Source organism: Miniopterus natalensis, chromosome 1 (genome assembly GCF_054644295.1).
Source record: "Miniopterus natalensis isolate mMinNat1 chromosome 1, mMinNat1.hap1, whole genome shotgun sequence".
In the NCBI taxonomy this organism is placed as follows: Eukaryota; Metazoa; Chordata; class Mammalia; order Chiroptera; family Miniopteridae; genus Miniopterus; species Miniopterus natalensis.
The window spans coordinates 199,122,217-199,148,993 of record NC_142081.1 but is presented as its reverse complement, the minus strand read 5'-3'; the positions used below and the strand labels follow the sequence as shown (position 1 = coordinate 199,148,993).

At 60.9% G+C, this 26,777-nt stretch overlaps 1 protein-coding gene across 2 annotated transcripts in view; it reads right to left on the bottom strand.

Moving 5' to 3' along the window:
* SORCS2 (sortilin related VPS10 domain containing receptor 2) overlaps positions 1-25,084 on the bottom strand; it is a 249,520-nt gene extending 224,436 nt beyond the window's left edge. For both annotated transcript variants that reach the window (XM_087828373.1, XM_087828379.1), the window contains exon 1: positions 24,725-25,084. In XM_087828373.1, coding sequence (XP_087684499.1) covers positions 24,725-25,084 — 360 coding nt within the window. The remainder of the gene's footprint in view (positions 1-24,724) is intronic.
* Positions 25,085-26,777: the final 1,693 nt, after the last annotated feature.

Below are 26,777 nucleotides of genomic sequence, written 5' to 3'. Positions count from 1 at the left end.
CGAGGAAACCGAGGCCTAAGAAGGACACAGGACAGTGTCACACTTTACTCTCAGACCCTCATAACCACCCAGATGAATTCACTGTGATAACGTCCATTTTACAGATGGGGAAAACTGAGTCACGCAGAGGCAAAGACTGGCCCGAGGCTCCGGCAGGCAGAGCCAAGGACAGGACTCAAACGCAGGAAAGACGGCTGCAGAGCTGGCTCCAACTCACCTGGAGAGCAGCCTCCACTTACAAAAAGGGGGGCCCCGCCAGCTCCCCCTGGGGACTTTAAGGCGCCCCATCCGAGAAGTATCCACCACGCGGTGCCCACCAGCCTTATTCCTGAGTCTTCCTCCAGACCCCGCCCACCCATGCACCCACTCCCACAGCAGCTGGAGTCTGCGCCCACCCTGAACCCAGAGGGGTGAGAGCCTCACTGACACCCGGAGCCCCAGCCTGGGATGTAACAGAACAGCCTCAGGGGGCTGCTGCGAAGGTTGCAGGTGCTGCGCTGAAGGTCTCTCCCCTCCATGGAGCGGGGGTGCTTAGCAATGACCAGAAGGCACTGTCATGGTTGCCCCTAATATGCTCATAGGACTCCTGTCCCCTTGTGGCTTCTGCAGATCAAGTCCCCGGGCCCCATCCCTCCCAGCACATCCCCAGACCTTCCCCATGTAGCTCCTAATGCCTGGGGCGCCTGCTTTCCTACAGACACCCGGAGGCCTTCTCCCCCCTCCCGGTGGGGCCGCACCTGTGTCTGGCTCGTGGCCTCCACCAGGGCGCAGGCGTTAAGCTTCCCAGCTCTGCCCTGACTCCTGGGTTCAAATCCACCCTCCTGCTCTACACATGTGTAAGCTCAGACCCAGACCCAGCCTCCCAGCTCCTCCGTTTCCCCCTCTGTAGATGGGGGATGATAACCAGAGGGTCAGCCTTGCGGGGCTGCACGAGACGGGACTGACCTGTCCCACAGGAACAACTGGAGCAGCACCCGGCGGAGCAGCAAGCTCAGGTGACGGTCACCACTATGGCTGCACCCGACACACTGCCGGCCCTGCTGTGTCTCGCCTCGGCCACGCAGCAGGGTCCCCCTAGGACCCCGCACTCCCTGGGGCCGGGGATGTTCAGAGCCTTGCCCAGTCTTGACCCTGCCACCCAGTGCCTGGCCCCCCACTGGTGCTCACAGTGCCCCATGAAGTGGGAACTCAACTGAGCATCCTAGGCCTGCCCGCCGATGCAGTGCCCCACAGCGTCCCTGCCCGGGAATGAGGGCCTCACGGTGTCCCTGTCCACGGATGGGGGCTCTCGCCCGGGGCCCACACTGCTCCCCTGCGGGGGAGGGAAGGCAGATGTCCGCACAGCACGCGCCTCCCGCAGAAACGGCGGCAGCTGGTGCGGCGGGAGCCCCATCGCCGAGGGCTTGATTGAAACGTCGGAGCAGAGCTGGAGTCTAAAGGTCAGAGACCACGAGGCTTGGCAGGGAAGCAAATTAAGAGCTCGGGACCAGAACCCTGGGGGGCTGCAGAAGCGATGAAAAAGAAAAAGCCACCCCCCGGGCTGCGGCGCTCTGAGTGACACAATGAGGCCGGCACACTGCGGCTCGCTCACTAGCTGGCGCTCCGCGTCCCAGCTCTAGACCAGGGGCCCCGGCTCTGGGCGGCCCCCGAGGAGCTCGCCTGCAAACAGGCACGGCGCTGGCTCAGACCTCGGCCACAGGAGGCCCCGGCAGTGTCCTGAGTGTGCACGCGTGGCAGGTGAGTCACACGCGTGAACGTGAGGGCAAGCTTTTCACAGCAACGCCACTGTCCGCCAACACCGGGCTCCTTCAGCTCCAGGACGAGTGGTGACATATGACAGCAGAGAGCGTGTCCTTCGGTGAGGACTCCTGTGATCTTGGCGATAAGCAGACCCAGAAGCGGGGAAATGGAAACAGGAAAAGCCGCCGCCCTGGCACTTCCTGGGGATTCTTGAAGACATGGAGCAGGTGTGGCACCCCCCAAGCATAGCAGGGCCTGGCAGTGAACTCTTGACTGGCAAGAACCCCCCCCACCAGGATGCCAGTGGGTCTCAGCCTGCGGTGAGTCAGGCAGGAGGTGGCTGGGAAAGGGGGACAGATGTCCATCTGGATTAGTGGGCCCCGGGGGGAAGGGCTACAGCTTTTCTTTGTCTTGATGGCATCTCGCTAGCTATCGGGGCACCCCCAGAACCACGCCTGTGCCTCCACCTGTTAGGGATAAATTCCGAGTAAATTTCCCCACTGGGGCTGGGCCACCACAGACGCCAGGACTTAACCCTTCAGCAAACAGGACGGCACCAGCCTCGAGCTATGGGGCATGTGCCACGTTCAGCGCAGTTGTCACCGCCTGCCCTGGACCCCTCTGCTGGGGGGACATGTGGGGACCAAGCAAGGCCAGGCTTGAGGTCAGACGCAGCCAGGTTCTCACAAAGACTCTGCTCCATGGGCTTTGTGACCTTGGACACGTGGCTTCCCCAGGCCTCAGTCCTAATGAGGTGAGTGGTGGCCACCTCCCAGGGCTGGGGCGAGGAGACAGTCGGGGTACACGGAGCCAGCCACAGCGCACACCCCTTATACAGAGAGTCAGAGGACCCTGGGCTGGGGAGGTGGCTTTGGGGGTTCACCAGCCACAGGCGCAATGTCTCACCGTGGCAGTTTTAAAAACAGCCCTCAATTCTCTGACTTTGCTGCCACTGAAAGATGAGGCCTATGTTTCCTCCCCTTGGACCTGGACAGGCCTCGGACAGGTTGGCAGTGGAAGTGACCCGCAGTGACTAACGAGGCTGCCTCCTGAAAGGCCGCGGGGCCTCACTTCTCTTCAGGAACTCACACGAGCCCAGGGCCATCACATAAGCACCACAGCTCGGAGGCCACGGTGCCAGAGGAAGCCCAAACCAGCCTTGGACAAAACACACAGAGAAGCCGAAATCTCATGAGAGCTGAGTCTGCAGAGCCTCCAGGAGCCCAGCTCCAACCCCCTACCAGCCACCACCTCAGGCACGAGCTCCAGCTAAAGCTGTCCCCAGTCTGCCGCTCCCAGGCCACAGGGGGAGTCAGAGCGCCCGCCTCTGCCCCATCCCGGGACAGGACCCAGCACACACACGGTCCCACCCCAACAACTCCCCTCCGGCCCGGCCCAGGCTGGTTCACACCACTCGGAGAGGAGAAGCTGGGGAAGAGTACAAGGAGGTGATGCAGCCAACTGTCCAGCACTGTGTGCGGCCAAGGGCCTTGGTCCGTGGTCCCTTCCATTCAACAGACAGTGGCCGCGACCTATTCCCAGCCAAGAGCAGCCCTGCACACAGATGGAGAGGCCTTGGCCCCTGCCGTCCAGAGCTCCTGGTCCGGCGGGGCAGACACAGATGTCAGGGAACCACAGTGATGGCTGGGGAGGGCCCACCAGGGATAAAAACGTGTGTGCAGCAAAGCACTGGTGCAAGCAGCCCATGCGGGTAACTCTGTGCAGGGGAATCAGGAAAGGCCTCCTAGAGGAGACAACACCTCTTTAGGGTTTTGAAGGATCAAGAGGAGTCTGCTAACATATTTTGTATAGTTGGATCATATGCTCCCTCTCTTGGAAGCATTTTATGAGACACAGTGTTTGTGCATCGCATCCCGAAGGTGGAGCGAAGGCGGGTCTGTTCGCCATCATCTGGAGCAGGGGTGGGGAACCTTTTTTCTGCCAAGGGCCTTCTGGATATTTATAACATTATTCGTGGGGGCCATACAAAACTTTCAACTTAAAAGTTAGCTAAGAAAAAAGTTCCTAGATTTATTGAATTTCGAGTCCCGCCTGCAGTTCCCTTGGCAGGGCCAGACCAAATGATTTCTCAGGCCACATACAGCCTGCGGGCTGGACGTTCCCCACCCCTGGTTTAGAGGATACACCAAAGCAAAGATGTCAGATGTCTCCCCAAAGATAAAATGTCACTGATGAAGACAACTCACAATGAGGCTCAATGTCCTTGGATCAGCCCCATTTGGCGCAGCAAACTGGTGGGACAGTGCAGTAGCCTCAGGACCGTCCTGGAGGGGGAGGAAGGGATGGACACAGGGGTGTCCCCCAGCCCCTTCTGATTCCACGCCTCTACTTCCCGCCACCACGACCACAAAGTGTGGGCAGGGGAAGACGTCAAAGCAAAAGGCCCAAAGGCAGGATTTTAAGCCCAGAAAAGACAGCAGCCTGGGGCCTGCCGATGCAGCGATCGTGGACCTGTGGTCACAGCCGCCTCCAGAGCACTCACCCCCTTCCACTGTCACAAATTAAGTAACGCTGCCTTCCCTGTGCGGTGCCTCGATGGTGCATCTGCCCCCACACTGAGGAGAGCTCGGCCAGAGGAGGCAGGTTCAGAGGAGAGTTAAACTCTGCCAGGCCTGCCTTCCCAGCCACTCAGCCTGGCCCCTGGGGAAAGCCCCAAGGGTCCCACACCACCTGACCCCTCCTCCCAGCACACCTGACCCCTCCTCCCAGCGCACCTGACCCCTCCTCCCAGCGCACCTGACCCCTCCTCCCAGTGCACCTGACCACCTGACCCCTCCTCCCAGCGCACCTGACCCCCTCCTCCCAGCACACCTGACCCCCTCCTCCCAGCACACCTGACCCCCCTCCCAGCACACCTGACCCCTCCTCCCAGCACACCTGACCCCTCCTCCCAGCGCACCTGACCCCTCCTCCCAGCGCACCTGACCCCTCCTCCCAGTGCACCTGACCACCTGACCCCTCCTCCCAGCGCACCTGACCCCCTCCTCCCAGCACACCTGACCCCCCTCCCAGCGCACCTGACCCCTCCTCCCAGCACACCTGACTCCCTCCTCCCAGCACACCTGACCACCTGACCCCCTCCTCCCAGCACACCTGACCACCTGACCCCCTCCTCCCAGCACACCTGACCCCCTCCTCCCAGCACACCTGACCACCTGACCCCCTCCTCCCAGCGTACCTGACCCTCTCCTCCCAGGACACCTGACCCTCTCCTCCCTGCCTGGGGCCCTGGAGAACAGCACCCAGGACACTTCAGCCTTCCTGACCAGTCCAGGGGTCCTGGCTCGGGCAGAAGCCACACTCTCTGCATAGCTCTGTTAATTTGCTGATATAATTACTATATCAGCCATTGAGGTCCTGCTCTGTGCCTGGCAGGTATCAGTGACCCCACTGAACAGATGAGAACATTTCGGCCCATCTCCCACACTGCCTAAGAACACGGACTCCAGAGCGAGGCCACAGGGTGGCCCCTGAGCTGTGTGGCCTGGTGCAGGCTGCTTAGCTCTGTGCCTTGGCTCTCCCATCTGCCACCGGCATAGGGGCTGCCTCACAGGACTGCTGTGAGCACCAGGGGAGTTCGTTCAGGTAAAGCCCCGGATGAGGGTATGTTGGGGAGGGGGGGGAGGGGAAAGAGCCTGGAGTCCTCATTTGCCTCCTTCCCCGGGCCTGTAGCAGCAGCTTCGATCTGGGCGTGTCCCTGCATCCTTGGACACCCCACATTCTCAGCACTCTCTGAAGGGGTCCTCTGCCCCCCCACACCGGCCAGCACGTACTTACAAGTACAGGAAGGGGGGTGCCTGTGTTCGTGCCGATGGCAATCCACCTCCTCTTACCAATGGTCAGATCGGTTTAGTTATCCTAGGAAACCAGGGCACCCTTGGGTCCCACAGAACCACAGTCCTCCCAGGACAGCTTGAGCCAGCGAGGCCCCACCACAACAGCCCTGCGATCTCAGGGTGGACCAGGCTGGCAGACGTGTCCAGATGGCCCTGGAACCCTCACTGGACCGGGCACTGACCAACGACTGACCCCTGAAACACACAGGTCACCCTGAGTCGAACCAGGCTGCCTCGCTGAGCGGCACTCGGAAAACTTCAAAGCACCCAAGGAGTCTGAAGGCCCAGCCGTGCAAGTAACGAGAGCCTTAATTAAAGCAAAAATTCCTGGATTTCTTTTTTACTCCTTTCACTAAAACGTTGGCAAAGACACGGGCGGACGGGGGCCGTGGGGTAAGGTAGCCCCAGCTGCTAGGAGGGCACAGAGCTCCCCGGAGCTGGCTCCGTCTCCCAAGAGAACGGCCTCGAATAAGCGCAGCCACAGCTGCCCAGCTCTGACCAGGCTCAGACATCGATGCCCTTTCCCAGGTCCTGCGGCGGGTTCCCAGGCATCCCCGAGAGCCTGTCCCCGGCAGGTCATTCCTGCTTGATGTTGTCCACGGCACCCGCACCATCTGAACTCCTTCCACCGCTCTGAGGCGCTGTGTCCCTCCGCCCTGCTAAAATACAAAGCCCACGAAGGCAGGGGCCTGTCTGACGTGTCAATGAATCGCCACCACCTCGCTCAGGGCCAACACTCCGTATGTAAGTGTCTAATTTAATGTAATTTTACTTAATTCCCGGTCTCAGTGAAGTGCTGCCTCTTCCAGGAAGCCTACCCTGACCCTCTCGCCAAACGAACTGCCTTCCTCTGCTCCAGCCACTCTGGGGGGTGTTTCCTAATCCACCCACTCCCCGCGCTGGGGGCTCGTGGAGGGCAGGGCCCACATCTCTCTCTGCGTCCCCCATGCCTGGGGCATAGCCAGTGCTGGGGGAGGACACTTGCCCCCTGATGTCACTCCACAGCTATGGGTCCACTCAGTGGGTGATTCTCACCTGCCCCCCAATTCAGTCCATGCTCTCAGACACCTTGGAATCGAAGGGCACCGAGGGTGACCCCGGCCACACAAGACGGGCCTACAAAATTCTGTGACTCCTCTGGTCACACGGCCCGAGAAAGGGCTCCCAGGATGTGCACACCAGTCACCCGCAGAGCTCGTGCCAAACGCAGACTCGCTGTGGGTTCCTGGGGCGGTTCCGGACTCTGTCTTTATAGCAGGTGCCCTTGGGAGACTCTAAAGACATCAACGTTTGGGGAAAGCTCCTCAAGGACATCAGTCAGAAACTCAAGGAAAAGCAAAAAAAAAAAAAAAAAAAAGGCGATACTGGCCGCAGAACTGGGGCATCTGGTCAACCCCAGGGGGCGTGGCCAGCACGGGGCAAGGCAGGTCCGCACGGCGAGATGTGTAATGGGGCGCGAGCACCGAGCTGACGCGTTGGCCGCGTGAGTAATTATGATCCATTAAACAGCATCCCGCTTGTTAGAGCTTCCTTCCCCCTCTCGGGCACATCACTGAGGCTTTACTTTGTTTTGAAAAATCATTCCTTTTTTAAACGAAACTGCGTGGGTGTCAATTAATTATCCATTTACTTTCTTTAGCAACTTGGAAACATCGAGGAGCGTGAACGCGCAATGTGCGAAAACAGTCTGGAAATTTCACACAAACTCGCCCCCCAAATCACTCCCCACTGCACAGCAACCAAGCGTGCACCGGGGGGGCCTGGGAACAGAGCGGCGCTGGGGGCGGGGAGCTCTGCCCCCCAGGAACTCCCAAATTCCCTCCAAGTTCCCAAGCGGCCCCCAGCTCTCAAACCTGCTGCAGACATGCACACGCAGAGTAACTGGGCAGAAGGAAAAACCAAATACGAACTGCAGAATATAATCAAGGACACAGGCAGGAGGCACGGCGAACAGGGGGGCACCCTGTTCCTAAGGAGGGTGACCTGGCAAGGCTTTGCTGAGGAGGTCCCCCAAGTGAGACGGGGTTAGGGGACACAGGCCCTAGGTGGGGAGGGCCCGGCACGCCCCGGAAGCAGAGGTCAGCGGCGGGGGGACAGTGTGACTGCCCTGTGGCAGGGAGAGTGGAGGCCAGACAAAGAGGCTGCATGTTACCCCAAGTGCAGCGGGAAGCCCCGGAGAGGCGTCCACCGGATTCGAACATGGTCGGATGGATCTGGATTGGAGACCGGCCACGGCGCTCCTCTGAGCGCTCATGTTCGAAACATTAATGGGCTGCCTTCTGGACCTTCATCATCAATCCCCACCGGCTTCGGAGGCTCGCAAACACACGCAGAGCGTGGACTCAACCTTTAGCTACACGCAGAGACGATATCAAACCGTTTCCAATTCCCCAATCTCGTGTTTCCATCCCATACACGGAGCAGGGACAGAGAAAGAATGTGTGTTGTGTTTAACAGGGCGCAGTGTCTTTCATCCCCTGGGGGAGGAATTATTTCAGTGGGCGGAAGATGATATCTATAATTAATATCTCTGTAAAGTTGAACCCCCCAAAAAAAAATTTTTTTCGAGGTAAAAATCCTCATGCGATTTCTAGGTAATTAACAGTTCGGTCTCCACCACGGTAAAAATAGGCTTCCACCTGAAACTAATTTCCTTTTTGGCTACCGAGGCCATTCTTGAAGGGATGGAAAAGAAAGCCCTGAGGATCCATTTACAGGGCGCGAACGAGAGGTGACACCTGGCCGGGTGGGAGGGGAGCGGCCAAGTGCAATTAGGAGCACAGAACCTCCTTGTTTGGGTTTAACTGTTTAATCCAACCGTCCATTGCAGCCAAGTCCAATGGCTCACAAATTTCCAAGATGAACTTCTGCTCCTAGAGGGGCCCTTCTGACTCACGGCCAGCCAGCAGCTCGGCCCACCCGGGCCAGTCACTCACGGGCACGTGGCGAAGCCAGGCCCCGAGAAGGGCGATGATCTGCCCGGCATCGCTCAGCCAACGGTGGGGGAGGGAGGCCTGGCACCCTGGTCACCGTGACCCCAGCTCAGCCTAGCTGTCCCCTCTCCAGGGCTCTCAACCATCCCCCAGACCACTCAACCCCGGCCATCCTAAGGCCCCAGCAGCCCCGTGAGCCCTGCCAGGGTCCTCGCGGCTCCCGCAGGCAGGAGCTGCCCCCCCAGCAAGCCTTCCTCGGCCTCTTTTCCTGCTCATTCGCTAACCGTTGGGTATTTTCCCTTCTCATTCATCTGCACAAACACCCATACACAAGAAAATAACAAGTAACCTGAGAGCAGAAGGCACAGGCCCAGGGCACTGTGGTCCTGGGTGCGCATGCTGAGCTCCCCAGCCCTACCCCGGGGAACCGCCACCCATTCCCAGACACTCAATAAATATTTGCTGATCTGATATCCTTTGAAGTTGGCCAGATTTCGTCTCCAAGTGGATTAAAAAGCTTCGTCTTAAGTAAAAGCACGTAGACTCGGAGCACGTAGCCTGTGCCCGGGGGACGCCCCAGGCTGGTCTACAGACAGAACAAGGGACCGAGAGGCCCAGGGTCAGGCTCAGGGGCTAAGTGTGCCTGTCCTGGGGGAGACGCGTGAGGGGTGGTCAGGGCAGGCACAAGAGCAGCGGAGGCCAGAGGTTAGGAGGTCAGGAGGCCAGGCTGGAGGGTTCCGAGCCGGCAGAGAGGGATCAGGGCCGCAGTGCAAAGGCCAGGGAGAGGCTGGTGAGACCCGAGGGTGGCAGTGTGCCTGACAACAGCCCTCAAAGACGCCCACGTCCCAGTGCCCAGACCCTGAGCATGTTATCACCTTCCAACAGACCCTGCGGCTGGGACTGACTGAGCTGGATAGATGACGGTGGAGTCTCTGGGGGCCCAGTGTAAACACAGGGTTCTTGCAGAGGGAGGCAGGGAGGTTTGACACAAGGGAAGGCCACGGGATGCCGGAGCACAGCTGGGGGCGATGCGGCCAGGAGCCAAGGGATATGGGCGCCTCTAGAAGCTGAAAGATCCCCCCCGCCCCGGAGCCTCCAGAAGATGCAGCCCTGCCCCTCCCCCTTGATTCTGGTTAGCAAGAAACACTGGCTTTGGATCCCCAACCCCCAGAACTATAACGGAATAAATACATCTGTGTTGTTCCAGCCACATAGGAGCTACAACAGAGGCATGGCCCCAGGTGAAGGGCTAAGAGCCGACACCCCAGCAGGCGGCCCAGTCCTGGGAGGGGCGAGAGTGCTCACCTTTCACAAAGATCAGGCCAGATGATCTCTCCCTCACCTCTGCTTCCCAGTGTCGGCCACGGAATGGAGCAGAGCCAGGGCCCCTCCACAGTGCCTGGCACCACCCCCATGCTCCCTCAAGTTCCATGAGAGGAATGGACTCGAAGACCAGAGACCCAACCAGTAGACAGGCATCCTTCAGGTCCATCCTGGGGACCCCCTCCTCCTGGCTGCAGCATCGTCTTCTTTCCGTAACCTCAACTCCACTCTGACCTCAGCCACTCTCTGCAGAGACCAGACACCCTGGAATGTGCTATGTGGGAAAGGGGGTGAGCCTCCCATCACTGGAGGGAACCCAGCTGGGGTGGGGTGACCTCCATGCGCCCCGGAAACGCTGAGACCCTGTGAGTCTCTCCTGGGACTCCTCCTTGGAGACCGTCCCGCACACAGTAGGTGCCCACGTGGCACTTGCTGAACGAGATTTCTCACCCGACAGCTGTCCTTTTGGCAGGAGCTGCGAGCAGAGGCTGGCTTCCTGCCCAGAAGACAAGAAGAGGCCCATCTGTGACTCACCTTCTCCTGCGATCCCTGTCAGACGGCCAGGGCTGGAGGCTGGAGGAAAAGGCACTACGACAGCGCAGCGTCCTGGCAGAGGGAGCCGCACAGCCCACGGCCCGGGCTCACCGCTCCCCGCTCACCGCTCACAGCGCGGCCTCGCAGCGCAGGGGCAGGGATGGGCACTGAAACCCCAAGCCCGCCAGCCACTCCAGCTCCGGAGGTGTCAGCCAGGGCCGCACGGGAAGACTCCATTCGCTGCCGGACGAAGGAGACCACGGGGAGCCCCTCCCTGTTTGGTCACGGCACCTCTCCCCTGACACCTCCACCCATGTCACGGTCTGACAAGGCCAAGGCAGCCCTGCCCGGCCAGGCCCACGGTGCATGTCCATGGCATAAAGACCCTGGTGTCCCAGGAAAGGTCCTCCCCCGCGACGGTGGCGTCCACCTCCCCCTGCACCTCACCCCGTGGCCTGTCCCCGCACAGCTCCACCTGCCGGCCCCCTCCGGTGATTCCACGGGGCACGTGAACCAAAAGACAGCACAGAGCACCCCACAGAGGAGTGCCACGGCCACGGGTGCCATGCCGTGGGGCCACACGCCAGGGGCCTCCTTGGACATGACTTAGCCCCATACAGAGCCACATGGCCGCAGCCCAGGTTGGGGGCTTCACCAGGCAGCTGACCACAAAAAGCAGAAGGGAAGGGGGCTGGCTGGGCCTTGCCCAGCTAAATGACAGCTCGGCCACCTTTTCCAGTGGAAGTCACACAGTCCGGCACTGACCCCTCTGGGAGCCAGGGGCATGGAGAGAGGGGTGGGCAGGGGTGGGGGGTGCAGGTGAGCCTCTAGGACAGGGGTGAGGAACCTTATTTCTGTCAAGGGCCATTTGGATACTTATAACATCATTCGCAGGCCATACGAAATTATCAGCTTAAAAATTAGCTGTGAAAAAGCTCCTAGATTTATTGAATTTCAAGTCCCACCTGCAGTTGCCTTGTCAGGGCCAAACCAAATGATTTCTCGGGCTGTATATGGCCTGCAGGCCAGACGTTCCCCACCCCTGCTCTAGGACAAAGCCAGCAGACTGGGGCTGCCGCTCAGCCCTCTCCTAACTCCCCACACTGCCCCCCGCAGGGTCCTGCTCAAAACGGCTCTCTCGGTCCCCATCTGTGTGGGTCGGGGGGTGGGCACAGAGGCCTGGCCTGGCAACCAGAGGATCTTGGCCCTGGGCCGCGACAATGGGTTCAGCGTGGGCACGTGACCCGCGTGGGCGGTGGGTCTCGGCTCTGGATTCCACTGGGAAGTGTTGGCAGCCAGCAGCGGTCTTTGGCCTCAGTTTCTCAGAGAGCCACGACCCGGGAAGGCTACAGGAGAAAGATGCCAACACGCAGGGAAGCGGAGCCCAGACAGAGACTCAGGGATCGTTAAACCCGGTGCCAGCCACGCCGGAGGCCACCTGGGCTTTCCGGTTCTGCGAGCTGAGGCGCTGATCCCACTCTTTCGCTTAAGCTAGTTGGAGTCGGGTTCCTGGGACTTGTAACCAAGAGTCCTGGTTTAACACACCCGCTCTGTGCACCGCGTTACAGGGCCGTGGGAAGGAGGAAATGGGTGGCTCACTCCACCCTCAAGTTACTCTAAACCTACCAGGGAAGAGCTGACCAAGCACCAGAACACGGCCCGGTGGACACAGAGAGGAGGAAAACCCTGGAGAGCCGAGAGATGGGAGTCAGCCTCCAGGAGGCAAAGACCCCAAAGGACAGCTCCCTGGAGCCCCCGCCTCTGCCCCCTTCTCTCCTCTCCACAAGAATTCCTCTCTCCCACTTTGGGGACAGGAATTCCAGGCGAGGCAACCCCGGAGATCAGAGCCACCGAGGGGGACTTATGCACACGGGCGACTGCGAGCACTCGGGATGGGACTGTGCAGAGACCGACACCGGAGAGCACCCGGTTCCCACGCGCAAGGCTGCAGAAAACCCGCCCTCCACTCCCTTCCAGGTGCGAGATCAGAAGGATCAAGGACCAGGGACGGTCTCGGCCACCCGCCCACGCCCTCCGGCCCATCACACCGCTTCCCTCTTAATGCTGGAATCTCAAGTGGGTGATCCACAGGGTTTAAAAAGCGCCATAACAAATGTTAGGGAAGGGACCGGCCCACATGCGGCTCCGCCCTCAGACCCTCCTTTCTAGGCTCTTCCTCCTGCTTGCAAACACCCAGCGGCCACAGGCCTGGTGCCCGCCCTCCTCTCCTTCCACCCCCGCCGCTGGCTCTGGGAAACTTCCCCCAATTTCTCGGGGCGCGATGCTGAGGGCAGAGCTCCGCTCCTGCAGTAGGCTGGAGGCTCTACGTCAGAATTTAATGACTTAAAAAAAAAGTGCAGACATGAAGTTTCTTGCACTGGAGTCTGTGACCCTGACCCAGCTGCCGGGTGTTCTGAGGGGCAGCAGGAGCCAGGAACAGCCCGTGGGCCCCGAGGTGCTGGCAGCTGGCTGACCCCCACCCCCTCCTCCTCCCCAGAGAGCCCCTCTCTCCTCGAGGCTGGTGGGCAGGTGGCAGACCCTTGGGCCCCCTTCCTGGGAGAAGAGGAGCTGATCCACGCTGGTGCCAGGCTCGGAGACAGGCATTTAATGCATTGTTTCACCTCACTGCCAGGACAGTGAGATGAGGTGGGCACCACGTACCCCACTTTATAGGAGAGGACTTGAGTGGGAGAGGACAGGCCATCGTGAACAACAGAGCCACCATCCCAGGTACTCCTTCAAGGTCAGGAGCAGGACACTGGATCCCAGCTAACAGAGGAGATGGGGGGTGGGCACCGAGGACCACGGGCCAGCCTGGGTCTCTCCCTGAGCGGTCCCTGCTACAGCTCTACACAGCACCTACTGAGTCACCCCAGGCCTCGGGGAAATGCCTCCACCCCCCAACCACCAGCTCACGGGGGCCCTGGCTTCCCCCACTCCAGGTAGAGACCCCTCAGCAGGGGCCATGCTTTGTCACCCCTTCCAGCTGGCAGAGGGTCCAGCCCTGGCTCCCAGAAACCTCGCTGAAGAATGAACAAACAATCCCTCCAAACCCCCCTCTGAGCCGTCCTCGGGGCAAACAAGTCTGGGCCCATCCCCCGGTGGGTGTCAACAAGAACTCATGAGCAGGGTCATCCTGGCAACCTGCCCTCCTCTGAAAACATCGGGGTGAGCTTAAGGAGGCAGTAAACACTGGACTGGAAGTGAGCCCAAACTCAGGGATGGGGGCCTGCATGTCAGCCCATGGGTGAGGCCCGGCCAACGGTGAGGGAGCCCTGCCCTCCACTTCTCCAAACACAGCCCATGGGGCGAGCCACAAGGTCCCATGAGAGGGGCCTGTCCCGGCGCGCAGGGGCCTCCCAGCCGGCCCCGCTCTGACTTCTAGCAGCTCCCTTCCAGCAGGGGAAGCCCAGGGCTTCCTACAGGGAGGGGCACCTGGCTGGTGCTGTGCACAGTCTCCTCCGGGAGACCCCTGGGCTTTGCTCCCCCTCAGACAGCACCCAGGATGGGCCAGCCACCCCCAGAGGATGGGGCAAAGCTGGTGTGAGGAGGGCAAACTGAGCAGAAGCTGGCCTCCCAGTGCGGAGCCAAGCCCTTCATGTGCACCAGCCGTGGCCCACAGCAAGGCCTGGAGAACTGAAGGCCGTTTGCCCCCTTCCCCAACATGCCACTCAGGCAGCCCCCAGCCCTCACCCTTCTCCCAGCTCAGAGGTCAAGGTGGCCAGCACCAAACTTGGCCCAGTCTCCCCTTCTCCACATTCCAGAGCGCAGAGGTGGCCAGGCCGGGCAAGGAGGGCCAAGGCCACCTCAGTGTCCAGGGCCCATCTTCCTTGTGCCAGGGAGGCTGCTGGTGACTATCGGGGTGGCCAGGCCGGCTGCCCTCCCCAGGGGCAGAAGCTGGGGGAGGTGGGACCGCAGAGAAGCCAAGCCCAGGGCTCCCTGCCTGCAAGGCCAGCTAGGAGTCTGGGTTTCCGGTTTCCCTGTGGCTGCCCAGGCTCTGCTCAGCCTCCGGGGAGATGGAAAGAAAGTCTGACTTGATCTGAAGAAGAGAGTGTTCCCGGCAATAATTCATATCAGGAAACTGGGAAAAACCTGGCGTCAACGAGAAAGACTCGGGGAGCCAAGGGCTTCGTGAGCACCTCCGGGCGTTGCTCCACTTCAGCCAACTATTCGGGAAATGGGGAGAAAACGCAACCACACAGCATCCCTTAAAGACAGGGCCAAAAAAAATTCTGGCTGGCGCTGACCCCAGTCTTCCCAGATGGATGGCAGAAGCTGGCGTTTGAGGCGTCCTTGAGCCTCGGTGCCCAGGGCACACTGAGCTCGCCTGGGTACCATCCCTGCCCTCTGCATCCTTACTTGGGTGGGGAGGGGCAGGGCCTGCCAGCCCTTCGGGAATGAGAAAACCGAGGCCTGGAGGGCCCGCAGCAGCCCAGCGGAATCCCCCGCCCACCCTGAGGAGCCTGGACCCTCTCGCCATGGTGGACGCAGCACCCCAGCACGAGTGGGACCCCAGCCAGGCGCTCAGCCCAGCCCAGGCCCTGGGAGGGAGCATGGGGAGCTGGGGTGAGGGGAGGCTGCAAGCACCCCAGCCACAGCCTCTAAAACCTGTTCCTTTTCAATCTTTTTAAGGGAAATACGTTGATGTGACTGAGGATATTCTCAGACACAGCGAAGGTGACAGGCACAGGCCGTGTTCGGGGCTCTGTCCCGGGGGAGGTGTCAGGCCTGTGATTCCCTGCGAGGCTGGCCTGGAGGAAGATGAACACACGGTGAGTAAATGAACGAGTGGCGCTCAGAAGGACACGCTCCCCAGACAGCCCGGCCGCCCAGCCCCCCCACCTGCTCTGCGGGAACGCTCCTGCCAGGCGCCAGCCCCCTCAGCCTGTTCATCTCTGCTGCAAAGCCGAGCAGATCCATCTCCTGTTCTGTTTTGTTTTTATAAGTGAAATGAGGCTGGAACCAGGGATGCGTTTTGAAAACCTCAGCGTCATTTGGGAACCGGTGGTTCTCACCCCTGAGCACCCCGGCTCCTGTGGGGGCGCCCGGAGCAGAGGCCCGGCCTGCGGAAGGCAGGGGATACCGTGGCCTGCCTGCACGGTCACCACTGTGGGTCCAGCTTCTGGACCTCGGGCGGCGGGCACCTTCTCTGCAGAGGAGGTGTCTGAGCCTCTCCGCACAGGGCCAGCTAACCGGGGCTTCGAAGAGCAGGCACCTGGACAGAGAGCTCTGTCACCCACTAGCCAAGCGACCTTCAGCACCCATACTCTGGTTTTTGAGAGATCCACAGCAGGAAAGGAAGCAGGCTGGGCCTCTGAGCTCTCACAGCCCTTCAGGACCAACGGTCACCTCCCACTGGACCCATCTGACAAATTCACTGGGCATATATTAAGCACCAGGCTCCAGGGACAGCAGAGACCAGACCCTCCTGGACCCCAGACCCTTAAGGGCCTTGGGGACCAAGGACTCGCTGAGGGAAGCAGAACGCAGGGAGCACGGGCTGGGGGAAGGGGGCAGGAAGGAGAAACCATTCCAGTGGAGTCCGTTTGTCCCCTCTCCTGTCCCACGGCCACATCCCACCTGGCATTCCCGTTATTTCTGCCCACACGTGACTCTCCGCGTGCTGCTGGCTCCTGGCGTCTTAGTGAAGAAATTTGTTTTAAAATTCTGATAACTCTACTGCCACAGAACCGGTTTCCTCTTAATGCTATGTATTTTACATTACGCTCATTATAAAAACTACATTCTGACACAAAGTCCCGTGGGCTTCTCCAGCCCTGGGGTGGGGGCGGATTTTACGGCACAGAGAGAGCTAAGAACCCCTATGTCGGGTTGGGGGGGGTCCTTGAAGCCAGAGCCACCTCACATCACGGACAAAGAACTGACCGATGCAGAAACCAAATAAACACCCAGGAGCCCCACCCACCCAACAGTCAGGTGACAAGTCAGAACACAGGCTCAGCTGGGGTTAAGGGGTGCTGATGCAAATAAACTGAGAAAACGTGGATTTTTTACTGAGTGGGTTTTTTATGCAGAGGGAAACCAGAATTACCTAACTGGTAAGTGAGGCAGCCCACGGGGAGAAGTGCCGAACAGCAGGAAGGAGGCGAAACGCACTTGAACCTGAACCGCAAACTGCAAACCTTTAGAAAAGGCAGGAGCCTCGGGACGACACCCGCTGGCGACCTCTCCTCCTCCCTGGGACCAGCCAGCCTATTCCTGACTTTCCAATGCTCCCGGGCTCCGAGCAACAGCCCCTCCCTTGGGTCACGCGTGGCAGAATCCAGGTGTGAGAAAAAAGCCACGACTCCCTCCGCACAGTCCCACGGCGCAGTCCCATAGTGCGACCTCTCTAGGGAAGGGACCACTTTTTAAAGCTTGGACATCCCTCCTCCAAGCCCACAGGTGGGTGGTTTCCTTGGGGCTGGCAACCCTGCAAGTCACTGGCAAGAGTGCAAAACGCAAGGCAGACGCGGGGTGAGTTCTGCGGTAGCTGAGACCTCAGGCTCAATCAAAAAATGAACAAAGAAGGCCCGGCCGGGCGTGGCTCAGCGGTTGAGCGTCGACCTGGGATCCAGGCGATCGGGGTTCGATTCCCGGTCAGGGCACATGCCCGGGTGGTGGGCTCCATCCCCAGTCGGGGGCGTGCAGGAGGCAGCCGGTCAATGACTCTCTCATCATTGATGTTTCTATCTCTCTATCCCTCTCCCTTCCTCTCTCTGAAATCAATAAAGATATATATTTTAAAAAAAAAATGAACAAAGAATCACCGCAGGACCTAGCAATCCTGCTGCCAGGGAAACAGCCAAAAGAACTGAAAGCCGGGGCTTGAACAGGTACGTGTACACCTAGGCTCACATGGCCTCGCTCACAGCAGCCGGGGGTGGGAACAGCCACACATCTGTGGACAGAGGGATGGATACACACCTGGGCCGCCAGGAAGGACATTCTGACACACGCCACCATACGAACGCACCCTGAGGGCATTGCGCTCAGTGAGATAAGCCAGGCACCGATTCCACTGACCTGAGGTCCCTGGAGGAGTCAACTTCGTAAGGACAGAAAGTAGATGGTGGGTGCCAGGGGCTGGGCAAGGGGGACAGGGAGTTCGTGTTTAATGGGGACAGAGCGTGGGTTTAGGAAGATGGGAAAGATCTGGAGGTGATGGAGGTGACGGCTGTACAGCAGTGTGAATGTGCCCAAGGCCGCTGACCTGGGCACCTAACAAAGGAAATTCGCGTTATTTGTATTTTCCCACAATTAAAAAAATAATAATGCCCCAGCAGGTTTGGCTCAGCGGTTAGCGCATCGGCCGGAGGACTGAAGGGCCCCGGATTCAGTTCCGGTCAAGGGCATGTACCTGGGTTGCAGGCTCGATCCCGGCCCTGGTCGTGGCGCGTGCAGGAAGCAACCAATCGCTGCGTCTCTCACGTCGATGTTCCTCTCTCCCCACCTCCCCCCCACTCTCTCTGAAAAGCAATGGAAAAAATACCCTCTGGTGTGGATAAAAGTATTAATGATAATAATAATAAAGAAAAAAAGAAAAATATTTCTCGCGTTCCAAGAAAAAGCACTTGGCTCAAGAGGGAAGGAATTCACACCACAGCTCTGACACTCATCAGCCACGTGACGGGGGCATGTCCCCTGGACTCCTGAGCCCTCCTTTCCTTATCTGTGAAGATAATCGCATCTCTTCTGCGGGACAGTTTCCAGGACTGATGGAGGCACCCCGAGTGACGCGCTTGGCACAGCGATGGGCACGTAAGCAGCACGGTGTTTATCAACACAATTCGTAGAATCAGGAGCACGGTGTAAACACTGAGAAATTGTTATTGTAAGAGAAAGTGACGTCAGAGGCAGAGGCACCCAGGTGACCCTGGCAAATGCCCCCCCCCCCCAGGAGGCCTGGGAGATGGTATCTCTACTCCTGACACTTCAGGGATGTGCATGGCCCAGACGCCTCATAAAAATCCCTCTCAGAATTAAAACTGATCTGAATAGAAGCGGCCGCACTCGGCCTGGCTCTTTTATTACTTTAATTCGAACTTAGTTTATCTCTGAGCGTCGGCAGAGGCGCCGAGCGGGAGATGGGCCCTGTCAGAGTCAGGCGAGCTCCGTGTTGCAAGAAATTATCTGCCTTTTGCAAGAAAATTACTAAGGATGGGGGGGGTGCTGTTACTTTAAGATCTCCAAGCTGGTGTGAGAAGAAACTAATTAAATGATTGTAATTTTCTGTGCAAATACAGTCGCTGACTTCTACAGAAATGCAAAATAGAGGGGACTTCTCTATATCAAAAGAGCATCAGAGTTTAAAAATTATTTTTCAGCTCTCCGGTGAGAGCTCACGTTCAAGCACCCCCATTAAATTTTTAAAACAGCAAACGGAGCTCAGTCGGGATACAGATGATGAGTGTGGCCTGTGCTCCGTGAAGTGTCCCGATCGCGGAGGGGATGCACAGAGGACGCTCCTGCTGTCAGTCTATCCGTCACTCGCCGGTCACCATGCGCTGAGACCACGTTTAAGTCTGCGGTTCACAAGCCCAGGTGCCCAGCAGGTTGGGGCTGCACCTGGAGGGACCTGCTATGGAGAGGCTGCTGTCCCCACCAGGCACTAGGACAGGGAAGAGCCATGGTGCCAGCCTGCAGGCAGCAGTCCCGCACCCGGGGGGCCTGGCTGGTGCGCGGTTCACGCCCAGGAGGCAGCTTTCCGAGGGTTCCCGCAGCCAAAGCAGGCGGAACAGGCCACCCACCCGCCTTGGCCTCCCCCGAACGCTTCAGATGGAGGCCCTGCTGTCCCCAGGGCAGAGCCAGGGTCCCTGCTCCCCGGGCTCCCACACCTGGGGAAGGTGGCAGGGACGGCTGCTCCGGTCTCCAGCGCCCCTCCGTGCCCCGTGAAGCACCCACGCGGCCCCCAGGACTGGGGGGGGAGGGCGGGCAAAACGGGCCACTTGTAAGAATCTTTAAATAACTCGCTCTCGGAAAGAAGAGACCAAAACAAGGAGGCCCCCAAACAGAAGGCAATTTACAAGCTCCCCCCCAGCTCCCCAGACCGGAAAGGCACAGGGACAAGCGGCACATCCCAGCTCCCTCCTAACGCCAGCTCCGCCTGCCCTGACGTCAGCCCCGGGAGCCGCAGCCTGCCTCCGGCAAATTACAATAAAGCAAAAATTAAAACTAACGGCCGTTCTGTAGTGCAAGCTAATCTGAAGGGGCGCGCAGAAGAATGCTGTTAATTTATGACCTCTTTAAAATACTCTCAGGAACCTCATGCAACCACAAATTAAATAGCCACTTTATTAAAGTAAAAGGAGATTTGTGCAATGTGGTCAGGAGCTTTATTAACGGGGCTGTCTTTGCGCCTTTGAGCCAGGCCTCCTGAACGACAGCCGTGTCCTTTCTCTGCCCAGAGTGCTACAGGTTCCCCCTCTCCCTCGGCCTTCATCCTCTTAGCGTCCCAACCTCCGGCTCAGCCCAGGTGATGCCGACTCTACTTGTCCTTCAGAGCCATGGATCATCACCTCCTCCAGGAAGTCCTCCCTGACTTCCCCAGTGCAGCTCCACAGGCCACCAGGGTAGTCTATGATGAGTTCCTGTCCAGACCAAACGTCTCACCAGGACAGGGGCTATAACTGATTTTGCTCATCACTGGGGAGCAACTAACAGACCCTGCACAAGCAGCTGGTTTGAGGGTTAACCTCAGGCCTCTTCTCACCGGGGCTCTTAAACTTCATGTGGTCCCTCCGGGCACAGGGAGAATGCAGAAGACCCTGGGTCACCCGGCAGGTGTCCTCCTAAGTATGGCACTGCCAGTTTGCACGCCGAGACTCTCCTAGACTCATCCACCCAGCTCGCATCTCCATGTACAGTCACCTGTCCCACAACACAGGTGTCCCTTGCTCTCTCATCCTAACCCAGCCACCAGGCCCAGGGTCCCCGATGGGTCTGCACAGTCCACCGGCTCCCGACAGCAAATGTGACAGGTACTCAGCACTGGTCACTACATCACTTGACCTCTGTCTGCCTCTGTCTCTTTCTCAGTGGCCGCTGGTGACCCTTGGTGAAGGTTGCCGTGACACAGAAGCATCTGGGCAGAGGCCCACCACATCCATACTGACCAACCACGGTGCAGCCTCCTGGGTCCAGCCTCTCTCTCCAACTCAGCACCCACCCCAAAATGCTGGGAGGCTGGCGCTGTGGTGCCTGGAATTCACATGATCACAGAGAAAGTGCAGCAGACTCCAGTGCAATGTAAGACCTCACGCCCTGGAGCCACCAAGATCACCTCCATGAGTGGAACAGAGCTGTCTTCACGAACCCACAGCCGTCAGATGCAAAGCTACACACCAGCTTCATCGTGAGGGTGGGGTTGGGGGGGACAGGAAGCCAGTGCCGCTCCCGGAAAGAAAGGACAAGCCTGCAGAGCTGGGTCTGTCCTCACCTGCAGACCTCCCAAACCCTTTCCTCTCTCCCTCCGCCCCCTCCGGGGCCCTGGCCCAGGCCATCACCGGCTGCTCTCTGAGCCTACATCCGGAGGTCTCACTTCCACAACCCTGATCCTTTCCAGCTAGGGGATCCCAGGCAGATGGACTCCTAATCTCTCCGGGCCTGAGCGCCCACACCCAGGCCAGCTGGCTCTGACGCTTAGTTAGGCGTCAATAACCACCACCCGCACCACCGCCCTGGGCCCTGGAGGGCTTGACATCTGGCAGGTGTCACGTACTAATTCACACCTTCAGAAGCTCCGGACTGGAGTTCTGCCTCTCTGGGCTCCCAAGACCCTGGAGCAGAGAACTCAGAGAATCAGCTCAGAATTATCTCTGCACACAACTCCTCTGACACCCCCAGCCCTGAGACACCACACAGAGCAGATGCTGACGAGGGGAGAGGGGAGCCGAGGGGCTGACCTGCTGACGAACACTGAACAAACTGGGCCTGGCCGCATGGTAGCAAGACTGACACCCAAGTCCTGCAAAGTTCAAGTCCAAGTGCCGTGAGGGGAGGCCTGGGGGTGAGCTGTACTTAAAATAAGCAGAAAGCACACAGTTTCCCAGAAACGGTACAATCGGGACAGGGCACAGCACAGTCCCACCGCGGTAGCTTGAGGCCATGACCCCAGAGGTGGAGACCAGCGCTCCGCGTCCACCCTCCAATCCCGCCTCTGCCTCCGAGGGTAGTTCAGGAGACAGCCCTGCGCCTCCACAGAGCCATTCTGGATTCATCAAGGGTAATGCCGGCTGGCTCCAAGGAAACATTAATTTCACACATAACACTCTGTTTCTACAGCTAAACGTCAGGCAGAAAGGCAGTGTTTGCTTCCAAGCAAGTCCCCTTCCACATCTCCACGGCAGGGAGGAAACCCAGCTGGTGGAGGGGACGCACAGATGTTCCCAGCGCTGCAGCCACGGGCCTCTCTCCCAACCAGCTCGAGCCCTGCGGTTCCTTCTGGCGGATGTTCTAAAATACCATTTTAAAAAGTCTATTCCTCTCGTCAAATGGGTGTGTTTTTTAATTATGAAAAACACTGGACATGGTAACGCAAACACGATCTCAGCTCATGGGGAGCCCATCCACAGAGCGCACTTTCCCAGGTCTCAGTACCTGGGCAAATTGGGTTAGATAAAATTTTTAGAAGGCCCTGCTCAGCAAATTGCCCTCAAGTTAGTTTCATCCTGGTTGTGGCTTTTGGACACGGTGCTTTCAAGCGGAGGTGACACAAAGTGCAGAGTCCTGGCTAAAATCTTTGGCCCCATGGCTGCCAGCTGAGAACTGGAGGGCACAGGGCACCTCTGAGACTCTTCGTGGGCCAGGAAAACAATGCTGAGAAATGACGTAGGAAAATGGTTTTACTGTGCTCCGGGTTCCAGCTCTCACTCCTGTTCTGAGTTTTGCCCAGGCCAGGTGAGACTCCTACAGCATCACGTCTCCCCCAGCCACAGGACAGTCTGCTTTTCAGGGGAAACGCCTGTCCCCCTGGACGTCCCCTTCCAGAGGAGGGGGGTATGGAAGGTGTGCAGTGGCTCAGCATTCCCTCGCCGTCTGCCTTCCTTCACCGCAGACGCTGAGACTGCTGACGGCACTGAGGGACTCGGGGCTTCCGCCTGCTAGGTGTCCGCTAAGAGCCGGGCGATGCCCTGCTCTCCACGCATCATCCACGCGTCACCCCCGCCCTGCCGTTTCCCGGTGGCCAGAGGAGAGATCCACCTCTGGTTCTGGACTTCCTACCCCCCAACAAAGAAAAACCAGCACCCCCACTCCCATGTCCCCCTCCCAGCATTCACCTGCGAGCAGCCAGGATACAGCCCACTCAGCGACCTAACCCAGCCACTGCCCCAGGGAGCAAAGCCAGGTGGGCTCCTTGGACAGGCTCCCCCCACTCCAGTATCCCAGCCCCTCTGGTCCAAGCCCCCTCCTCACTCTCTCCACGGGAGCCACCTGGCCCTCAGGCTCTGTACTCAGAATGGGGGAGGGTGGGCTAGGTACCAGTGAGTCCTGAGGCACTGGTCCCACCTGGGGGGCTGGTCTGCACCCCTCAGTGTCTCTCTCTCCCCTTTCATGAAGCTAAAACAACAAAGGGACTCCAGTAAGCTGCTGGACCAACCACCCGGCAGGCGGGGCTGGGCTTGGTTAGGGACCTGGCTCCCCTGGATGGCTCTTCGCGTCAATCTGTTCCTCTGAGTTACTGGCTTCGATTACCTTTCACCCCATAAATTACAGCTTACCACATGGGACATGGTTTGGTCTCCAGTACTGGGGTGTAGTGAGGGGCTGAACCCAGCTGCACGTCTGGGGTCTGCCGCCTCTCTCAAGATGCTGGTGAAGGGGGCCCCTTTGGGCTCTCATAGGGAGGGGGCACCTGCTCCCCTCCATGAAGCACCCCCTCAGCACCCAGGTTGCCCCCCGCTGGCCAGCGGACCCAGGAAGCCAGCTCTGCACCCCCTCCCCTTCCCAGGGTTTCTAGTCTGGCTAGAAAATGTCAGAAATGGCCAAACCCCCGAGACGTGGCGTCTGTGCAGGCAGCCCAGCCAGCTGGGGGCGAGGGGGGGAAGAGCCCGGCTCTGGGACGATCTAGCCCATCAGGCGCGGCCCCCACCCAACACGCTCACCCACCCACCTCTCCCTCCTCCAGCAGAACCCTCACCAACGAGGAGCCCAGAGGGCTGGGCAGAGAACGGGGTGAAAGTGCCACCCAGCCCGGGGGTTCACCCCTTTCCTGGCGAGGAAAGCACCCAGGTGGGTGTCCCACCCTTCCACTCCCAGAGCACACAGGGTTCCCGGCCCTGTGCTGCCGCCTCAGAACTTTGGGGAGCAGTGGTCAAGAATGGGAGTTAGGAGACAGCAACTGGGGAGACCCCATGAACAGCGACGGAAGGGAGTGAGCAGAGATTGTCCCCTCTCCTCCCCATACAACCAGCCCCCCCCCCCACGCACACACAGCTGCCATAAGGGGTTCTCTCCAAACGTATGACCCAGGAGGGCTGCCTGGAGGGGACCCAGCGTGACCATCAGTCACCTTTGCAGGAAGCGGGGGAGAGGCCAGACAGAAGGCGCCCCAGGGGAGGGTATGAGAGTGTCCCCCAGCCCTGAGACACAACGGCAGAGGGTGGGGCAGGATCCAGGGGGGCAGGGGCCACCTGGTGGAAGGCGGTGCGGGGGACCCTAACAGAGGTGGCCCTGCGGGGACGGGGGTGTCCTGCTGAACTTCCAGATGTTGAGGGGCCAAAGTGGCAGGGGCGGCGGAGGGGCGGCACAGGGCGGGGGTGATGCCCAGGCTGCGGGTACACAGATGCCCAGGCGTCCAGGTGCATCCCTGATGGGACCCCAAGGTAGCGGCGGGTCACAGGGGGGTTCTCGGGGAGAGGGGGCCCCAGAATCGATGCGAAGCTGACCGGGTAAGTCTGGAGCCCGCGGGGGCGCCGCGAGCAGTGCCGAGCAGACGGGGGTGCGGAGGGTCCTAGAGCCAAAAATCCCAGGCGCGCCCTGAGCGCCCGGACAGGGTGCAGTCTGAAGGCGACGGGGGCGCAAGGCCGAGTTGGGGGAGAATCCTAAACGGCCCGGGGGCGCCCAGAGGTTGGTGAGGTCCCAACCCCCGTAGCCCGGGATCTGGAGTCCATTAGGGGCGCCCCCGAGGTGGCTCCGGGTCCCAGGAATCTGGGGCAACGTCCCCGAGGTGGCCCGGGGCGCTCGCATATCCGGGGACCTCTCCTCGAGTAACCGGTGGCCAGAGGCCAGCGGGGGGGCTACGGGGTGACTCGCGTCCCCAAGTCGCCCAGACGCCCGGGTGGCGGGCGGCCCGGGGAGGCGGCCCCGGGCGCCGCGGGGACGGCGCGGGTCACTTACGCTGCTGTTCTGGCCCGTCCAGTGCACCATCGCCTGGTTGTGCGCCGCGTCTCCCTTGAGCACGAACGACGAGCTGACCAGCGAGACCTGCGCCTGCGACGCCGCTCCGGCCACGGGCGCCGCCCGCGCCCCGCGCCCCCGGCCCGCGGCGGGGGCTCCATCCGGGCCGGGGGCGGGCGCGGGGCGCGGGGGGCCGGGGGCGGGGGCGCGGGCGCGCCCCGCAGCCCCGCAGGCGGCCGGCGGCAGCAGCAGCAGCAGCAGCAGGAGCGGCCGCGAGCGCGGCGGCGGCGCTTCGGGGCTCGGGGCTCGGGCGGCGGGGCCGGGGCCCTTCGGGGTGCGCGGGGGCCCCCGGGGCGCCATGGTCGCTGAGGGGCGGCGGCGGGGCGGCCGGCGAGGGGACCGCGGCCGCGAGAGGCGGAGGGCGCGGGGCGCGGGGCGCGAGCGGGACGCGGGAGGAGCGGCGGCGAGGGGAGGCGGGCGCGGGAGGAGGAGGAGGGGACTCGCCGCTCCGCCGGCGCCGAGGGCGCACCGCCCCCTGCCGGCCGCCCGGCCCCCGCCCGAGGGCGCGCCCGCAGCTCCGGGCCCCAGGTCCCGGGCGCCACCCCACCCGCGGGGCCCCGAGCCCCCCACCCGGGGGTCCGTCCCTCCCCCCTCCCCGGGGGTCCTACCCTCCCCCAACCGGGGGTCCTACCCTCCCCCCTCCCCGGGGGTCCGACCCTCCCCCAACCAGGGGGTCCTACCCTCCCCCAACCCGGGGTCCCTACCCTCCCCTTCCCCGGGGGTCCTACCCTCCCCCCTCCCCAGGGGTCCGTCCCTCCCCCTCCCCGGGGTCCCTTCCCTCCCCACTCCCCCGGGGTTCACTCCCCTCCCCCCTCCCCGGGGTCCCTCCCCGGGGTCCCTTCCCTCCCCCCTCCCCGGGGGTCCGTCCTTCCCCCACTCCCCGGGGGTGCTTCCCTCCCCCCTTCCCCGGGGTCCCTTCCCTCCCCCCTCCCCGGGGGTCCCTCCCCGGGGTCCCTTCCCTCCCCTGGGGTCCCTCCCCTCCCCCCTCCCCCCTCCCCCGGGGTCCCTCCCCTCCCCCCTCCCCGGGGGTCCGTCCTTCCCCCCCTCCCCGGGGGTGCTTCCCTCCCCCCTCCCCTCCCCCTCTTCCTTCCCGCGGTCACCGAGCCCCCGCTGGGCACCGCGGGGCCCCGGGCACCGGGATACAGGCGGGACCCCAGCCAGTTGCCAGGCCCTGGGGCTGACCATGGGGTGAGGGAGACAGACAGCACCCAAGTGGACACGCCTTTGGATAAAACAACTCCAGGGAGCCCGCACTAGGACACGGTGTGCGGGGTGGGGTGGGGTGCGGTGGGGTGCGGTGGGGGGCGCAGTTCCCCTCCGAGCTGCTGGTGGAGACAGAACCAGCGCCCTGAAGACCCCGGAGGGGAACTTGCAGGCGGCAGCCGGGCTCTGCAAAGGCCCTGAGGCCGTCCCCAGCGGAGCCACTCCTGTGGCTCAGGCTTCAGGACTTGCAGACCCTGGCTTTATGCCACCAAGGGGCAACCCCTGAGCCTAGACAGACCCCTGGGTAGAGGGAGTGTTCAGGGGGAGAGGGTGGGGAGCAAGGTCTCACCAGGACAGAGTTGGCAGGCCAAGGTGAAGAGTGCAGGGTCCCCCCACGGTCACGGCTGCTCAGACAGATCTCAGTATAACTCCACCAGGCACCCACCGTGTGCCCCTGTTGGCCTCAGAGAAAAAGACGGGAGCCAGAGCTTCGAGTCTTCTGCCAGGCCGGGGCCACCCTGCTGCCAAGTTCCCCCCAGGGCATTAGAGTATTAAAACCCTCAGGGTCCGCATCCCCCCCCACACACCGGGCCCCAGCTGGGTCTCTGCTCCAGAGAGAGCGCGAGAGAGCCTAACGGGGCAGAGGGCACAGCCTGGGGCATTTGGGAAAGAGAGAGTGGGGTTCCCTCTGGCCCACAAACACCTGGTGCACTGGGGCCCCCGTCTTCTGCTTGTTCATCCCCCCAACTCCCTCTCAACAGAAGCCATGCCCAGTAACAGTCACCAGGGC